Genomic DNA, 19,104 nt, shown 5'->3' with positions numbered 1-19,104 from the left:
GTGAAGTCTTAGCAAACTTGTGAGATTGAGAAAAGAGACGAGAAGTCCAACCCAATGTGTTGGCATTGAAACGGTTATTTCAGTTGTAAGGTTTGCTATGCATCCGTAAGCACAAGCCTAGTGATTGTCAGTCTAACCAACTGACCATGGATGTAGGATGTTTATCCGAACAACGTAAAATTCTCTGTGTTCTTTATTGCTTTCAGTTGTCACATTTACTTTTGTGCTCAATTGTTATTTCAACTGAAACTGGTTTAAGTAAAAGAGAGAATTCTGTAAAATGACAACCCAACCTTCAAAAAGGTTATTTTGTAAAAGACCGTTTTTTCGTTGAGCGTGTTATTGATTGAACAAACGAATCTTTGATTTGTTTGTGAGATCCGTAACACTTTTCTGCTTTAACTCATACTAGACTGAAGTCTAAAACAAGATCAAATGTGTGTTGATCTGTGTCTTGAACTGAACCTTCTTCAATCCCAGTCTAGTGCTTGCTCTCGAACTTGAAATACCTTGACTGAAATTTAGTGTCGTCTTATCCATATTATCAGTCAAGACTACTTTCAGTTTATGAGAGTGAGATTTTCAAAGAAGCTTTAAATGTTTTAAAAATCAAAATTAGCCTTCTAGTGTATCCTCCCCCCCTCATACACCAGTTTCGTAACCCTCATGGACCCAACAGATACCCTTAATGTCACTATCATGTTTGCACTTTTCCAGCATCTTTCTTGCACATCTTACATTTGACTTAAAAAATGTACTTCCAATCATTTGAGGACAGAAAACATTGGAATGTATTACATTTTGAATTTAATTATTACTTTTTGATTTAATTAAGATGTCGGCATTTTTGTTGTTCTTTTTTGTTGTTCCTTTTTTTTCCGCATTTTTCTTTCTATATTTTTTTTGGATTTTGCTTTAATTATATCACACTAATGCATGAGTCAATATCACGCCTTTTGATGAAGAATCTCATGCGACTTACAAGAGTGTATTCACGGGTAGTCTTGGCATAAAAAATCATGCCTAATATTAATACTTGGACAAAGGCAACGACTATTCACAATTTTCAAGGGTGGGAATCTCACGCCTTTGCAGCAAAAGTCACGCCTAATATTAATACTTGGGGGAATCTCAATCCTATGCTTTTTTTTACCAAAACTCACGGACATAGATAAGAGGTAAATGGGGTATTAATTAGATTTTAGGTTAAATAAGGATGAAGTTTGACTTCAACCGTCCCACACAGTCAAAAACATTTCACGGCTATTGTTTGTTGAGAGAGATAGAACAATTCACGGCTATTGTTTGTTGAGAGAGAGAGAGAACAATCCACGGCTCATTCTTGCAAGAGTAGCTGACCGATAATTGCACTCCATGGCTTTTTCTTCAAACCAAGTAAGAATCCAACCCTTTAACATCTTGAATTCTTCATTAGTATCTTATGAATTTCTAGCTTGGTTGAACTTGTATGTTATGAATTTAAGAGAGACCAATTCACGGCTTCTTCATTAGTATCTTATGGATTTGTATTTGAGCATATTTTTTTTTGTATTTTATGCAAGTTAAATTCGAATACATTGAGTTGGAAAAGAATTTATGAATTTATAGGTTGGTTGATTTTATGCATATTTTTATAGTTATGCTATACGAATTCGTAGGTTGTTAGTTTTAAGCATCTATAGAAATCGAAAAACATCACTAGGCTAATTATTTTTTAGGCTTAAATAATTATTTTATTATGCTTGATTTTGGTTGGTATTTAATTGCTTGAGTTACCAATATTTTATTGAGATTGAAGATTGCTAATACTATTCATCAGCATGTTTGAAGTTTCAAAAATTCATTAAGTGTGTATTTTGAATTAAAAGAGTGATACAAGCATAATTAACCAACTAGCCGCCGAACATTATTCCTTTAGGGCACTAGCTGTCCACGATGGAAACCCGACGGCTAGTGCTAAAAAAAATAGTTCTCGGTGGCTAGTTGGTTATTTATGCTTGTTTAATTTTTTAATTATGTTTCGGGTGATTTAATATTTAATTTATTGTGGTTTGAATAGTTTATAGTAATTACAGAGGGGTTGTGCAATGTGTGAGCATGTTTGAATTACAAAAAAAATGGTTAAGTGTGTATTAAAAATAACGAGGTTTATACTACGCTAACGAACTCACTAGCCGCCGAACATTGATGTTTTTAGGGCACTAGTCGCCTTAGATGGAAACTAGACGGCTAGTGCTCTTTAAAAATAATTTTCGACAACTAGTTAGTTTTTTGAGCTTTTTTAAATTATTAATTATGTTTCATTTGATTTTATATTTCATTGCTAACTGTTTTTAATATTTAATTGTAAGTAATAGATTTTTAACTGTTCTTGTTGTGATTTATTGTTATGAAATAGGAGATTATCCCTTATAGGAGGCCCGACACAATCGATGTAAAGTCCCAGATCAGTACGTACTACAAAACCATGTACTTGACTCGAGTAGAGGAGCGACTAAAAGTGATTGGGGGTGATCTACTGGCGAAGGTTCTTTCTTAGAAGATCCTCGGCCATATCGTGCCTTAGTTGGAAGTCTTATTTATTTAACTATTACGAGGTTGAATATATCTTTTGTTGTAGGTCTTGTGAGCAGGTGTAAGCAATCACCAATGAAACCACACCTTCACGCGACCAAGAGAATTCTGAAGTATATTAGCAATACCACAGATCTTGGTCTGTTATATGGAAAAAGGTGCATATATATATATGTCATTATTTGGTTATACGGATGCTGATTTCGGAGGAGATTTGGATGATCGAAGGTCTACATCAGGTTATGCTTTCTTTTGTGGTCCTACATGTATCTCCTGGTGCAGCAAGAGCAAAATTCAATTTCACTCTCAACTACAGAACTTGAATATAAGGCATCTTCTCTAGCAGCTCAAAAATGTGTTTGGTTGTGAAGACTCTTCAGTGATGTTCACACGCAGATTCTTAAACCCACGACACTATATGGAGACAATCAGAGTGCTATAAAGCTTGCATCGAATCCCGTTTTTCACGCAAGAACAAAGCATATTGAACTCGAGCATCACTTCATACGTGAAAAGGTTCTTATGGGGTAATATTTGCACATATTTACGAAATCACTTTTGAAAAGGTCGTTTGAGAAGTTGAGAGCTACACTCGGACTGACATTCAAAGAATCGCTTTAAGGGTGTTGAGATTAAAGCTACTTTTTTGAACCAACAACTTTTAGTTAATGCGGTTGTTCCTTTGTCTAGTCTCTTAGTTTTTCCCAACCTTCATTAATTTGTCTTTGTAGTCTAGAATTCTTTTTAAATTGTAGTCTAAATCCTTCCATTGGTAGTTTAAATACCTCTATGTATGCTATCAAGAAGTGTATCAGAAAATAGAGCTCTCCATTTTTTAATTTTAAACAGGGAAAATTACACCAAAATACACGAACTTTGTCGAAAATCCATATTTGACGCGAAGTTAGGATTTTACATTTTAATACACCAATTTAATAAGTTGTTCAATTTTAACAAAATTTTTCATTTCCCCCAAATTAAAAAATGACGTTGCTCCTACGTGACTCACTGACACACGCCATTCCGTTCGCCGTACTAAACACATAACAACGTCGTTTGTTGTTAAATAAAACAGTGTCGTTTTACACTCTTCATTATTTAATCTCAATCAACTAAAACCTAATTTTAATTTCTCTTCCAATTTCAAAACAGGAACCCTACGTTTCTCCCTCTTCAAGCACGGTTGTTTGAGGCTTTGAATTGAAGAACTGGAGTGGGATCATCATGTCACCCTCTTCGTCGTTTTCAAGTAGTTCAAAGGATGCTGCGATTACATGCCGGTACAAAAGACCAGCGAAGGTGGAGACCTCTAGAACTTCAAAAAATCCCGGTCGAAAGTTTTATTGTTGTCAGTATGGAGACGTAAGAATCCCCTTCAATTCGATTTCACCATGAAATTTTCAATTTCTCTCTTTTAATTTGAAAATTTTCCATCTGATATTCTTTACTTTGCTTCATTGTCAGTGTAATTTCTTCCTCTGGGTGGACACGGCACAAAAGCAATTGATTAATGTAGTTTCGAATTTCCATTTTGATGAATTTGTTGAGAATTGTTTAACTAGAGTGACAGAGCTTGAAGGAAAATTTTGTGAATTGGAACAGAAGATCAAAGAGTTGGAGGATATGAAGATTTCTTGTGGGAAGAAGTTATTTTGCATGCGTTGGGTGATTGTAATCCTTATGACTTTGATCATGATATTACTATTGTAATCTTGTTAGGTCTAGTGTTAGGTGCCAACATTTTGTAAGCCTTATGACTTTGATCATGATATGAAATGAATAACCTATTTTGATGCACCTCTTTCTGAATCCAACACTTTAGTTCATGTTCAATGAAGAAGAAGTATTATATGATGGCAACCTGAAATGGCCTTCGAAAATTTCATTGATTAATCAAAGCTGAATCAGTTGGTCATGATATTCAAAACAGAAGTAAAAAGGTGCTTGGCTTTCAAACGTTTGCCAACATGATAGCAATTTCGTTTCAAAAAAAGCAGAAGTAATCCCCTATGTACTTCCACTAAAATTACAATCCAACATAAGCTTATCCAACATAAGCTTCCAGTCACTTGACTATGTTGGGTTAGAATTTTGCCTTGGGAGCTTGGTTGTTTGCTTGCATCCTGTCCAACTTGTGAGCTTGGTTGTTGGCCTGCATCATTTCCTCCTCCTTTTGATCATCTTCTTGCTCTCTTCCTTGAACCATCATGTAGCACACCTTGATTCCCATCACTTGTTCCAGCTCATGTTTTCCGAGGCCTCCGGCCCCCTCGTGCTCTATACAACAATGACATTGGTTATATTTGATAGCAAACTAAAATGATGATTGAATAAGCATAATAATGTACTTGCTCATTTTCTAGCTTAGTAACTTTCTCATTTTTGCAGCCCCTGGAATTATGCCCTACTTGTAAGCAGTTTTGACAAGTCATCCGAACTCCAATATTCCTCAATTGACTGGATTTCTTTGGAATTAGTAACCACTCGCAAAAGAAACGACACCGTATTGATTGATTAAAATCAGAAAACCCTATTTTTATTTCAGTAAACAAAACGATGCCGTGTAATTACACACAAGTAAAACGGTGTCATTTCCAATCCACGCTGGATAAGTTGAGAACGTAAGCGCCACGTAAGAATTTCCGGTCGCCGAAAATGAAAATTGTGTTAAAATTGAACAACTTATTAAATTGATGTATTAAAATATAAATCCCAACTTCGCGTCAGATATGAATTTTCGACAAAGTTCGTGTATTTTGGTGCAATTTTTCTTTTTAAATACTACTCTCCATATTTTCCTCTTTCCATTATCTTTGGAGCTCTCTTTTTATTCTTTCATTTTAGTTTAGATGTTGGGCCAGTGAATACACTTCACTATATAATATATGCCATAATACAACAGTTCCCGAAAACTAATAAACACATTGACGAAAGCGTTAACTCCTTATTGCAAAAAATAAAAAATAATTTTGAAAAAGCTTGGTGACACGTACGCAGCACGATCCAAAGGCGGAAATGCAGTAAATCCCCGATGAGCATAGAATTTACCGGCAAACAAATAGAGCAGAGATGAGTCAATGTTTTGTCTTTTTCATTTGAGTCAACGTTTGTGTTCGAATATTTAAGCTGGAAATTTATGAGAGCATGTGAGTGCGAACAAGTTGTCGAGCCAGAGTTTTCCCTACTTCACCGTACAGTCAAACCTTACTCTTTCCCATCGTATATCGCCTCGGTCATACTTGAGATTTATAATTAAAAATAATTTTAATTTTTTTTGTCTTCATTGAATATTTTGTCTAGATGTTTGAGCTCAAACAAAACAACTACGTGGTACCTACCAACTTGATTGACAAACTTACTACTTCTTCTTATTTCCCATCCTTTTCTGCTTAATTTATTGAATTTTCAGATAGTAAACGCGTATTTATATATTTTCTTATCATAAATATTGCAACTGGCCAACTACACTTTTATCCTCACTCGCTTATCTTCTTCACACCCATCTCTCTCTCTCTCTCAAATCTAAGTCTGGGTCTTGACTCTTGAGAAATATGCAAAAAAGATGATATCATTTCTTAGAAATGAATTAATCAATCTTCATTCTAGTTTCTTCTTCACAATGCTATTTTGGAGGTTTATTGCGTTGATTTGGGTTGTGGGGTTGGTTTGTGGTGCAGCTGTTTTGCCTCCTGATGAAGGTTCATATATATCATAGATAGCATTGTATTTGAATACTATTATAGAAGTCTGAATAAATGTTTATGGTTAAATTTGTTGATTATTGTGTGTTTGGTAGTGGAATCACTGAGGGTAATAGCGAGGAGGTTAGGGAAGGAGGATTGGGATTTCAGCGTGGATCCATGCAGCGGGTCGTCGGGTTGGGCGATCCAGAATCCGGTTAAAGGCAACGAAAATGCACTAACTTGCAACTGCACATTTGACAATAATTCCACCTGCCACGTCACCAGCATGTCAGTTATTTTCTTTCACCTCTGCTTATTTTTCTAAATAATCTTAGCTTTTTCATATACTACTAAATTACATTCGGATCAATTATGCATGCATAACCATAATTTTAGTGATGACCTAGCTTCTCAACTTATTCCCATGCTTTCCTTTGGTGAAAAATTCCTAAATTTTTTTGGACTCTGTTGTAATGTCTTCAATATATTTCCAAATGTACTTTTTCCACAAAAAAAAAAAAAGAGCTCAAGCATCATAAGGTAATGCCGAAGCGTGGGTAAATTGTGCCGCATTAAAGATTTGGGGGCAGGTGAATGCAGAAAAAAGAGAGTAAATACACCTAATAATTTGTCGGCCAATGTGGAATTAATGGGGAAAAATTCCTTAGTGTTATTCATTCTTTTCATAAATAGACTTACCCAGAATGAATTGTTATTGTAGAAATAATATCACAAGCTTTGCCACAGCTTATTTCTTTCTGCCTTTTTTAATATTTACAGCTGTATTTTATTTTTAGTTGTCTGATTTTTTTTTTTTTGCAATTATTGGACTGAGAATTAATTGATAAAATAATATTTCCTAAATCCAGATGTGGTGATTAGCTGGTGAAAATTTGTTTTTCTATATATATTAGAAATTTTAGCTTGTAGGAGGTAATTCTTGAAGTCGTATTACATAAGAAAAAGAATAAAAACTTTATGTGCTCCTTGAAAAACAGAAGTTGTATCTGCTGTGCCCATTTGGCCTAAAATATGATTACTTCCCTTTTCTAGTTATGTGAAAGATCATTTCTCTGCTGTCATACCGGCCCATTTGACCTAAAATATGATTACTTCCCTTTTCTTATTAGGTCAATAAATGCATACCATCATTTCTACTTTACCCTTCTAATAAAATTCAAGAATTTTAGATGTCAACACCATATATCGAATTCATTTCCTTATCATAATAATTGATTAAAATATCCTTCGGTGGCCCAATGACTGCCTGTTATCATGCTAGAGTACACTTCATTTGGCACATGGGTACTATTTTTAGTTTCTTATTTTTATTTTTATTTTTTTAATGTGAATGAATTATATTTTGGTATCATTTAAGATAATTAACTCAATTTTATTAATATAATTAGTAATTATTTTTTATATTTATTTTCTATTTTTAAATTAATAGTATTAGGGTTATTATATTAATTCAAATTAAGGGTAAATAATTTTTTAAAATTTTAATTTTAGTGATAAATATTAATTAGGTTTAATTAATATGATTTTTTTATTGTTATAATAAATAGTTATAAAATATTAAGATTAAATAGTAGGACACAATAAATTGTGGAACAGTTAAAGAACCCATCAAATGTATTAAGTACGATGCTCTGAGTTTGAAATTCATCTAACTATTCGTAATATTTTATTTGCTTCTATTATATAGAAGGATGTTATTTTCTCTAAATTAAGATTGTCACATATTATGAATTTCCTCATTTAAAACTATTTGATGGGGCAAAGGATTTTATGAATTAGCCCTTGTAAATATTACTAACATATTTATCAAAAGAAGGCAGTTTGGCAAAACGAGGGACCGGATACAGGAGAAAATAGAAACTTGTCTATTGAACAAATAATATTTTTCATCTAATATATTTCATTAATATATATATATATATATATAGATACAAAATGAACAATACCCATTTTCGAACAGCGAAAACAAATAGTAATACCCACACTTATAATTTATAAAAACATAGTAGTAAAAATATCCACTCTTTCCATTTTACCCTTCAGCGTCTAGGCATGCATTAAGCTTTTTAGTTAATGCACGTTTATACACTCACGCGACGCATGATTTTACGTGTAAGCGTGCTATAGATCAATTTTAGTTAATACTCCCTCCGTCCCTCGAACATCTTCCTAATGGAGGGTGACACGAGTTTTAATAAAAATTAGTTAAGTATTTGATGAGTGGAGAATAAGTTCCACAAAAAGTGAAGATTGTAAGGCTAATAGTGAGTGGAATTATTTCCAAAAGTAGGTAAGGAAGATGTTTTGGGGACGAACCAAAATAGAAAGAGATGAATTTTGAAGGACGGAGGGAGTACATGCTTAAACACTCGCATGACCTAAGCATGTATTAATCGTGTTTCGTGTAATATAATACACGTTTACACACTCGCACGATCAAGTGTGTAAAGATAAATACAATCTGCACGAACATAATTGACGAAGGGTAAGTCGATCCTGCTATCCTTGGAGCAAGCTTGGAGATTAACCATCGTGAACACCATGTTGAAACCGAACGCGGTGTTTCCGTAGCGTGTCGGAGAAGAGAAAGTGCTGCGGCAGTTCGAATGAGAGAAAAGGTGGCGGCCGCAGAAGACGCGAGATTCCATTGCTTTGTAGAGATTTTGGAGAGATCGGTCGGCGTTTCTGAGCAGGCAAATGTTGGGGAAAGGGTCAAAACCGAATTTGGATCCGATTAAGGAAAAAGCGGTTAAAGTGAAGGTTCGCCATTGAATCATTCTTTGAGTTTGCGTGGGAGATGGCATTTTTTTTCTGTGTGAGTGAGGAAGATGAGAGAGTGGGAAAGATGATGTGTAGTTTTATTTTGTTTCATTTATTCATTAAGGATAAAATGTCTTTATTTTGTGAGTGGATTGGGTATTATCACTTTTTTTGTTATAAAGGATGAGCACTTTTTTTTTTTTTTAATTCTGAGGAATGGAATAAAATGTACTATTATCATTTCGATTATGTTAAAACTTTGTTATTTAAGTAGTATATTAATTGTATTTTGTTGGCAAACAAAATGCAGAATTCTGAAGGCTCAGAGTCTTAAAGGATCAGTCCCACGCGAGCTCGTCAGACTCCCATTCCTTCAAGAGATGTAAGTAATGATAAGTCGAGGTTGTCTTATGTAATGACGTATGGGATTAAAATTTGTTCATTTTTAATTAGGCTTTATTAATTCTAATTCAACGTTACCCCTTCACTAACAAGCATCTATCTGTTTAAAATCATATTTCAATTAACAAAAAAAATATTGAACGCCGTCTTATCATATGAAGGAAGTAGTGAGGAGTATATTTGGATCCAAACCGGTAATATTTAAAATAGAAATAGTCTGCCTGAGACTAACTAATTTAACGGTCTTCCACAGTGACCTTACTCGGAACTACCTCAACGGCACCATCCCTCTAGAATGGGCTTCCATGAAACTTGTAAATATGTACGCCCTCTCTCTCTCTCTCTCTCTCTCTCTCTCTTGGTAATGATTAATTAACGAGTGTTGTGTTGTGTTGTGTTGTGTTGTGTTGTGCAGTTCCCTGCTTGGAAACCGTATAACTGGTTCAATACCAAAAGAGCTCGCCAACATCACTACACTTGAACAACTGTAACATTTCATCCTCTGCCAATTTTGTGATTTATTTGATACTAACATATAGAGTGTTTGCTGATGGCTGATGCTCTTCATTATTTGAAGGGTTTTGGAGTACAATCAGTTGTCTGGAGCTATACCTCCCGAGTTAGGGAATCTTCCTCAAATACAAAGATTGTAAGCCCTCTGCAATTTCTTTTCACTTCTCACTTAAAATGCTTTATCATTCATTTACCCATTTATGGTTGTTGTTTTTCTCTAATTTCTAGACTATTTACCTCCAACAATCTAACTGGAGAGTTGCCCGCAAATCTAGCAAAGTTGACCACTCTGACTGACTTGTAAGTTTCTTCTCATTTTTATTCTACCACTTGTTCAATCTTTCACATATCTAAATGTCATTTCGGTGCAGTCGTGTTAGTGATAACAGCTTCAGAGGAAGCATACCAAATTTTGTCCAGAACTGGACAAATATGGAAAAACTGTAAGGCTTGATCAACATTTGCATTTATGTTTTAGATAATCCCTTTACTGATCAACTCTTGATATACTGTGTTTTCCGTTTCAGCGTGATTCAGGCTAGTGGTCTAGCTGGCCCAATCCCTTCTGGTATTGCTTCCTTAACCAAATTGACTGACCTGTAAGTATACTATCTGGCTCTTTGACATAAAATTCTGACATTGAGAAGAACTCATATGATTCTAAATGTGCAGGAGAATCAGCGACTTGAATGGAAACGATTCAAGTTTACCATCTCTTAGTACATTGAAAAAGCTAAAGACACTGTGAGTGTGATGTTTGTCATTGTTATGTCATAGAGTATTCCATTGCTTCTATATGACTCGATGGATATTGTATTGCAGGATATTGAGAAGTTGCAATATTGTTGGGACGTTGCCAGAGTATATCGGAGAAATGACTACACTTAAAGTCTTGTTAGTACAATTAACATTTTCAGTCTGCTTAATTTTGTTCTTCTTACCTATTCTAATCTGCAAACCATACATACTCTTTGAATTAGGTCTTATCAAATTTCCATACTGTCTTTGTTTTCGTAATTATGTAATGATTTTCATGTCATTAAAATTTCTGAGTTCTTACTGCCTAAGATCTTGCATCAGTTACAGCAGCATTAGCACTCTTCTGTAAGGCTAATTTGCTGTTTTTGCATTGTGCAGAGATCTAAGTTTCAACAAATTAACAGGACCAATTCCCGAGAGCTTTATTGGTCTATCAAACACGGACTACATGTAAGAGTTTTGACTTAATTACAGCCATTACTGTTTACTCTAAATAAACGTTGAGCTTTTTCCTAGCTAACCAGTTGGGATGAAGTGGATGGACTTTGAATCTTCATGATAATAGTGTGATATCATAAGATTGATATAAATACTGCCACTTCAACTATAACGACATGGCAACAAAAATACTACCGATTGCTCATTCAAGATGCTCATGTTGCAGCTATTTAACTGGGAATTCCCTAAATGGGCCGCTGCCCGCTTGGATGCTGAAAGACGGGGACAGCATGTACGTGCTTCTCTTTTAACAAACGAGTGTTCCCAGATATTGGTTTTTGTTGGACCTACTCATAGTAACTAAATACTGCAAAACAATGTTGTTTGAAAAGTCTCAATTTGAATGTTGCAGTGACTTATCTTACAACAACCTCACATCTGGAAGTTTACCATCGGAGTGTCAGCCGCGTAGCCTGTGAGATTTCTACCACTTAACTTTACGTGGAAACTGTATATTGGATTGCTAATCTTACTTCAACATCATGTATTCTTTCCAGAAACTTGTTTGCCAGCTCAAGTGGAAACACCAAGTTAGTTACATACTTTTTTACTTCAACAGCCTTCTGTTTTTTGCATATGATTAATCTAACTTGTTTATGAATATTATCTTGGCAGTGGTGCTGTTTCCTGCTTAAGAAGCAATTGTGATCGAAGTAAGTGATAATGATATCATGTATTTAAAAGACACTGCAGAGAGTTGGTATAATACTTTCTTGTTAGAGCAAATGTTGAGAATTCATCTCTTGCTTTTCTCAGAGTATTCCTTTCTCCGCATAAACTGTGGAGGAAGACAAGAAGTGGATGATGGGGGATCTAGCTACGATGATGATACAAATTCTGGTGGGGCTTCGAATTTCTTCAGGAGTAGGACTAATTGGGGATTTAGCAGCACTGGTCACTTCTTGGATGATGATCGTCCCCGAGACTCCTTCACCTGGCAAAACGCCTCAAGCATTTCCGGACAGAACCAGAAGCTCTACACGGATGCACGCCTTTCTCCCATCTCGTTGACTTATTATGGATATTGTATGATAAATGGAAACTACACAGTAAACCTTCACTTTGCGGAGATCATGTTTACTGATGACAGAACATACAGTAGCCTCGGAAGGCGTATATTTGACGTCTACATTCAGGTACTTATATGCTAGAGGCTCTCTCTATGAGCAAATGTCCAGAAAGAATGTGGATTTTTTGATTCTAGTATTTGGTTTTCGAAAAGTTACTATCAAATATCTGATATTTCTGAAATCAAATTATTTCAGGGGAAGCTGGAGCTGAAGGATTTCAACATTCAACTAGAAGCAGGAGGAGTGAACAAGCCACTCACGAAAAACTTCACTGCGGTTGTTACTGATAATACGTTGGACATCCGCTTCCAGTGGGCTGGAAAGGGTACAAATGGCATTCCTCTTAGGGGAGTCTATGGTCCTCTCATTTCAGCCATATCCGTCGATCCTAGTAAGTCTCCAGTAGTGGATTCGCTCGACAAATTGTTGCTTCATCTTTCATTGATACTAGTAGATTGTGTGGCAAAAAATTCAAACATTCTTGCTAATCTCAAAACCTTTTAGTGTCACTTGGAGTTTTACATAGTATGACTTCAGCTCTTATGCTAATCTTCCAACTCTAAAACAGAAGTTTCCAAACATGAATTCTGGTGTGGAACAAATTCTGTTTTTGAGCTTTTAGCCTTGTGTATTATATACAGAATATGTTTTCACTTCATCTGAGCTCTCCATATCCCATATCTGTTCAGACTTTACGCCCCCGTCAGAAGGTGGAAGCAGCATTTCTGGAGGTGTTGTTGCTGGTATAGTGATAGGAGTTCTTTTCGCAGTCATTTTGCTTTTGGGTGTTCTCTGGTGGAAGGGCTGTTTTAGACGTAAAGACTCAATGCACAACGGTAATCACTCTACATGTGTGCAAATCTTGCATTAATGAGTTCTTCATGTAGTTTATATATTCTGATCATAAGAGTGAACTCAGCAAATTAGAAAGAGTTTGTACCTGACTTATTTGATTCTTTTCTCAGATTTGAAGGGTTTAGACCTTCACACCGGATCATTCACCCTAAGGCAAATCAAAGCTGCCACAAACAACTTCGATCCTGCTAATAAGATCGGTGAAGGTGGCTTTGGTCCTGTATTCAAGGTAACATAAACTACAAATATTGCTAGTGAACAAAAATATCCTTTATCATTAGCCTTACTCTTCAATTCTGATCTTGGTTTAATGTGCTGTCTCTTTTAAAGGGTGTTTTATTAGACGGCACAGTCATTGCTGTAAAGCAGCTTTCTTCCAAATCAAAGCAAGGGAACCGCGAATTCATAAATGAAATAGGCATGATTTCTGCTTTACAACACCCTCATCTCGTGAAGCTGTACGGATGCTGCATTGAAAGCAACCAGTTGTTGCTCGTGTACGAGTATCTGGAAAATAACAGCCTTGCTCGTGCATTATTTGGTAAGCTTTCATTGCTTTTACACCAAGAAGATTAAAGGAGATGAGCATCATGTTTTCTACAGAATCTGTGTTTTTCTAGCTTCAAACACATGTATAAAAGCTATATGTTTACAGGTCCAGAAGAGCACCAATTGAAATTAGACTGGCCTACAAGGCACAAGATCTGCATTGGTATAGCAAGAGGTTTGGCTTATCTCCATGAGGAATCGAGGCTGAAAATTGTTCATCGTGACATCAAGGCCACGAATGTGCTCCTCGATAAGAACCTAATACCTAAGATATCTGATTTTGGACTTGCCAAGCTCGATGAAGAGGATAATACTCATATAAGCACCCGTGTTGCTGGAACTTTGTGAGTGTCTATTCACACTTGTCTCTGCTTCTACTCATACATATATCCATAATCAAACCTTCTATGTTAAGACTTCCAACTTCCCATATACCAACATGGAGTGTTTGTAGTAGCAAAGATGCAATTTTGACTTGTGCTATAAACTTAAATATGGTTAGCTAGAAAAACTAAGTAGAGACATTAATTGGTTATGGCAGTGGATACATGGCCCCTGAATATGCGATGCGAGGCTATCTGACAGACAAAGCAGATGTATACAGCTTCGGAGTAGTTCTCTTGGAAGTCGTCAGTGGAAGGAGCAACACTAGCATGAAGACTAAGGATGATTGCTTTTATCTTCTTGATTGGGTAATATACATATTTACCTCGCCATATCTCTTCTTGTTAATAAGTTTTGATTTGAATCACTCGCTACATACTGCATAAATGCTGAATGAGTTGATTGGTTTCCTTTTCCCTCAGGCTAATACTTTGAAGGGGAGAGGGAATTTGATTGAGCTAGTGGACTCGAGATTAGGATCAGAGTTCAACAGAGAAGAAGCCTTGACGGCCATCAACGTGGGGCTACACTGCACGAATGCAGTGGCCGCGGAGAGGCCAAGCATGTCAGCAGTGGTGAGCATGCTGGAGGGGAGAGCTGGCATTCAACACTTGGCCTTAGACGTGGCAGATGTCTCGGTTGCGAAGATGAGGGGTGAGGAGACAGAGGGGCAGAGCATATCCATGGATGTGCCATGGACAGGCTCCTCAACTGCCACCGCTGATCTCTATCCAGTCACTGTGGACACTGAGTACTGGGAGAAGAGAGATCTCTAACTATTTGTTTGTTTCTTCTCAACTTTGTATATTTCCCCCCTCCATTGTGAGTGCTACAATGAAAGAGAAGAGAAAGCATATACTTGTTGCTCATGTGCAATCACACATTTGCATGCTCGTCACAATACAGTGAAAGAAAAATGATACAGCAAGTTGTTACACATTTAATTTATTAACTTTCTTTTGTGAACTTGAGGGTATCTTGCAAAGAAACGTGATTTGAAGTTGAAGTTGACGATCAAGTAAAAATGTTGTATTATAAATTCCATTTTATTTGGTATATCGTTTTTCAGTTTGGAGAAAGATGAAGAAAATGTTATATACACTGTAACAAATAGTATTTGAGTTGGTCTCCCATGAAACTGCTGAGACAGGTCTCATGTATGAGACTGGTTCTCACCTATAAATAAGAAGTATTCGTAACTCTACAAACATAGTGCTAGCTCAGTGGTACACTCCATATATCATTTCTCAGGCAATGGTTTAATTTCGAGAGGAAATATTTTTTTGCTTTTTTTAGTATTATGATATCTATTAAAACATTATCTTTCGTCATATCAATGATTTTTTTTACGACAATAATTCCTTGATCAAATAAATGAAAAGTACAAGTTCTCGTGAGTAAAAATAACAATTGTCGTGAAAAAAAGTAATGTTTCACAAGAAAATGCATTTCTTCATATTGATTATTATTTTTCATCACAGTAATAATTATTTTAATTATTTGTGTTTTTCGACCCGAACCGCCCCGATCCACGCCCTAGCCCTGCCCCGATCCGTCTCACGCATACACTCAATCTCACCCAAGTTTTTGCCATAGTATTTACATTTAGAGTGCACAAAAATATTTATTGGATAAACAGTTTGTATTTCATGAAACATTTAAGCTCAATAGCTCAATCATACATTTGAAAAATAAGCCCACCTGTTTAGGCAAAGCCTATCGTTTAACCTTATCTCTGAATCGGAATAGCAGTGCTAATCCTCCTGATATTCAAGGCCTACAAGAAATCTATTCTTAATAGGTCTCTTAAATCTAAACACAAGTCACGGTAAACTGCTTAACATTCTATGATTCACTTAGCCGGGTTTTCAAAATTTAATGAATAAATAATTGAAAACTAAAATTCTTGAGTTAAGGACACCAACAATATCCTTACTCGATTTTCTTTAATAATTGGAATTATAAATAAAACCAATTAAATCATAAATACTCTTATTGCAAAACATAATGCAATTTCATGTCATGCTTAACATATAGTAAGTGATTACTCAAAATATGCACATAATAATAATATAATATTATTATACAAATTATCCTTTAAATAAATTAATTAAACTAATTAATAGTTCAATTAATTAAAAATAAGAGGCAGTCCAAAGTCCTTGAATAAAATAAGGGCCCAACACATAACATCGGCCCATACTGAAAATTAAAACAATGGCCCAACAGCCCAACTTCAACCCTAGCCCAACACCCCCCCTATCCCCCCCTTTTCTTCCCCCCTCCCTATCAGTCACGCGCGCGCACACACACACTTCAGTTTCCTCCCTCTCTCAATCGGATCTCTCTCCCTCCTCACCAAGATCTACTCGTCCCTCTCTCCTCTCGAAATTTCGCCGCCGTCGGAGCTCGCCGGAGCAAGCGGCGACAGGCTCCACCTCCCTTCTCCTTTCTCCCTTTTTCGGCGACTGCAACGACAGCCGCCGCCGTCTCTTATCTCCCTCGGAACTTTCTCCCCTTCTTGGTTCCGCCAGACACCACCGCCGCTGCTACTCCATCGTGCCCGGCAACGAGCGCCGCTCCGGCCACTTCTCCCTCGAACCCCCCCTGTCACTCCCCCTGCTCTCTCTCCTCCTTGGCGACGACGAAACGCCGCCGCCTCCCTCGGCCTCTCTCTCGGCGACAGCAACCCATGGCTGCCGCCGTCCTGACCCCGACAAAACCCAGCCCAGACCAGCCACCGCCCCAACCCCTGTTCTCTCTCTCGAATTCCGGCGACCAGGGGACAGCCGTGGCCGCCGCCGTCAACCCACTCTCCCCTGACGCAACTCATCAGCAAGACGACCAACAAACTCGACACCTCAGACTCGAAGGCAAGCTAAAACAAGATCAAGACTCCATTTTTATCAACAGGCTTCAAAACTCTTCTTTTATAAAGATCCTTTTCTTTTCTTGTATTGGCTCAGTGTGATAATGTTATGCTTGGTCTGAAATAAATGGATGAATGCATATGTTTCTCCAATTGGAACTTTTGACTTAATTAAAATTTAAGTTATTTGAAAATTGTGTACACCTATTAGCTGATTAGGTGTGTTAATCTCCATTCGGGCACTAATTATATATGAGGCGTTATAAGGGTGCTCGACGGGATGTGTTCCGGAGCATTGGGTCCCAAATGGGAACTTGGTTGGGTTACGCTCTCAATTCAAGTAAGCAGAAGTAATAGATTCGTCGGTGGCTAAAAGGTCGTGTGACAATTGCGTGCAATATAATAAAATATTTTAACATGCTTAGAAGTTATTTCACTTTAAAACCTTTTAACTAATGTCAAGTATAATTGGATAAACTGTTCTTATGAATTATGAAATGTTTAGGAAAATGCTAGCTCTTAAGAATTATGAAATGTTTAGGAAAATGCTAGCCTAGTTCAACTCCGTGTTTTGTCTTCCGCTGTTGCACTAGCTCTTATTTGTCTTATGTTTCTCTAACTTAAGACTTTAATGTTAAATTCTGAATTATGTTTCTTATCGAGCTTAAACTCTCAACTTCTAGCTCTATGTTATTTAACGTTGGTTATCGGAAGCATGAAATCAAATTTGTGATCCTAAGGTTTAGAATGTTGTTGATTGATTAGTATCATTTGATTTCTATCTTTCTTCACTCAAGGGGCGTTGCCCGACTTTTTATCCTATTATTTGAATTTCATAAGGTTCTTTCCTTGTTCATTTCTATGATTTTAGTCGCACCTCGATTATAGTTTATTCCTTTAAGAATTAGGGTGTGACAGATAATTAATTAGCAGGTTGATAATACTCAAATTGCTTACCAAATTGTGCAGTTGGAGGTGATGATGATTATTGAGGGTCAAATTCTCAACTATCACTAGCAATTATGAAGATTGGTCATAGACGTGGTACGTTCTTAATCCTTTATGTGCAAATAATTTCCTCTGAAATTATTTCATGTATATATGTTCAACTAGCTTTAATAATTTTATATGATGAATGTGATATCACAGTAAATCATTCATATTTCAACATAAATATGCAAATTAAACAAAATTTACTAAACATATGGATATATGAAAGCAAATCATTTCACCCAATAATTCAACAAGTCAGCAGAATTCACATTGCTGTAGCAAAAATCACATAACAAATCAGCAAAATTCACATTGTTGTAACAAAAACCATAACAAAGTATTTCACTCGTTCATGTGTAGAATAAGGTACTACAAGTCAGTAGAATTCACATTGCTGTAACAAAAACCATAACAAAACATTTCACTTGTTTATGTGTAGAATATGGTAACTCAACAAGAACCATACATAATCATTTCATCTTCTCCACATTATAGACATAAACATTGTTTATGTGTATAATAGGATTATACACATAAACATTGTCAACATGGAATAGACCATTGTTAGCAGCAACATTCACTGGTTTTTCAACATAGGCTCCACCAGTGTAGCAGAATCATTCATTGGTTTTTTGCTAAACAAAAGTTGGTAAACCTTAACCAAGCCATTTTACTGATTAGGTGCACAAAAAATAATTTTCATAATATAAATAAAGCTCATAAATAACCAAGTATAAAAATCTAAAAATATTTGTGTTTACCAAACTCTGCAATATAGTTGCGGTAGCTTTTGGAAGATCTTTTACCCAATCCTTCAACAAGTGGACTAGTGAATGATTCTGCTACACTGGTGGAGCCCGTGTTGAAGGATTGGGTAAAAGATATTCGGGTAAAAGATATTCCAAAAGCTACCGCAACTATATTGCAAAGTTTGGTAAGCACAATTTTTTTTAGATTTTTATACTTAGTTATTTATGAGCTTTATTTATGTTATGAAAATTATTTTTTGTGCAGCTAATCAGTAATGACTTTGTTAAGGTATACCAACTTTTGTTTAGCAAAAAACTAGTGAATTGTTCTGCTACAGTGGTGGAGCCCATGTTGAAAAACCAGTGAATGTTGCTGCTGCTGCTAACAATGGTGTATCCCATGTTGACAATGTTTAATGTGGAGA

The 19,104-nt window shown here is 36.1% G+C and overlaps 1 protein-coding gene and 1 long non-coding RNA gene across 3 annotated transcripts; both read left to right on the top strand.

The window, feature by feature from the left end:
• The first annotated feature begins 1,256 nt into the window (after nt 1-1,256).
• LOC130986871 (uncharacterized) lies at nt 1,257-3,111 on the top strand. Its single transcript, XR_009089463.1, has 3 exons — nt 1,257-1,395; nt 2,399-2,527; nt 2,621-3,111. It is a non-coding gene; the product is annotated as an uncharacterized LOC130986871 (long non-coding RNA).
• A 2,923-nt stretch (nt 3,112-6,034) lies between these two features.
• Nucleotides 6,035-15,074, top strand: LOC130986870 (probable leucine-rich repeat receptor-like serine/threonine-protein kinase At3g14840). 2 transcript variants are annotated; one of them, XM_057910397.1, is made up of 24 exons: nt 6,035-6,272; nt 6,371-6,545; nt 9,349-9,420; nt 9,694-9,762; nt 9,856-9,927; nt 10,018-10,089; nt 10,182-10,253; nt 10,325-10,396; nt 10,481-10,552; nt 10,626-10,697; nt 10,776-10,847; nt 11,091-11,162; nt 11,377-11,442; nt 11,563-11,625; nt 11,708-11,740; nt 11,826-11,863; nt 11,967-12,346; nt 12,476-12,671; nt 12,970-13,116; nt 13,246-13,364; nt 13,466-13,676; nt 13,791-14,028; nt 14,226-14,376; nt 14,491-15,074. In XM_057910397.1, the coding sequence occupies exons 1-24, from the start codon at nt 6,137-6,139 to the stop codon at nt 14,842-14,844; spliced, it is 3,024 nt and encodes a 1,007-aa protein (XP_057766380.1). In that variant the 5' UTR covers nt 6,035-6,136; the 3' UTR covers nt 14,845-15,074. The 2 variants fall into 2 exon arrangements, with proteins under 2 accessions (XP_057766380.1, XP_057766381.1); XM_057910398.1 differs by lacking the exons at nt 6,035-6,272; nt 6,371-6,545 and adding an exon at nt 8,840-9,038.
• Nucleotides 15,075-19,104: the final 4,030 nt, after the last annotated feature.

This window comes from Salvia miltiorrhiza, chromosome 5, assembly GCF_028751815.1.
Source record: "Salvia miltiorrhiza cultivar Shanhuang (shh) chromosome 5, IMPLAD_Smil_shh, whole genome shotgun sequence".
Lineage (NCBI taxonomy): Eukaryota > Viridiplantae > Streptophyta > Magnoliopsida > Lamiales > Lamiaceae > Salvia > Salvia miltiorrhiza.
Note: the sequence above shows the minus strand (reverse complement) of the source record. Positions and strands in the feature narration are given on the sequence as shown.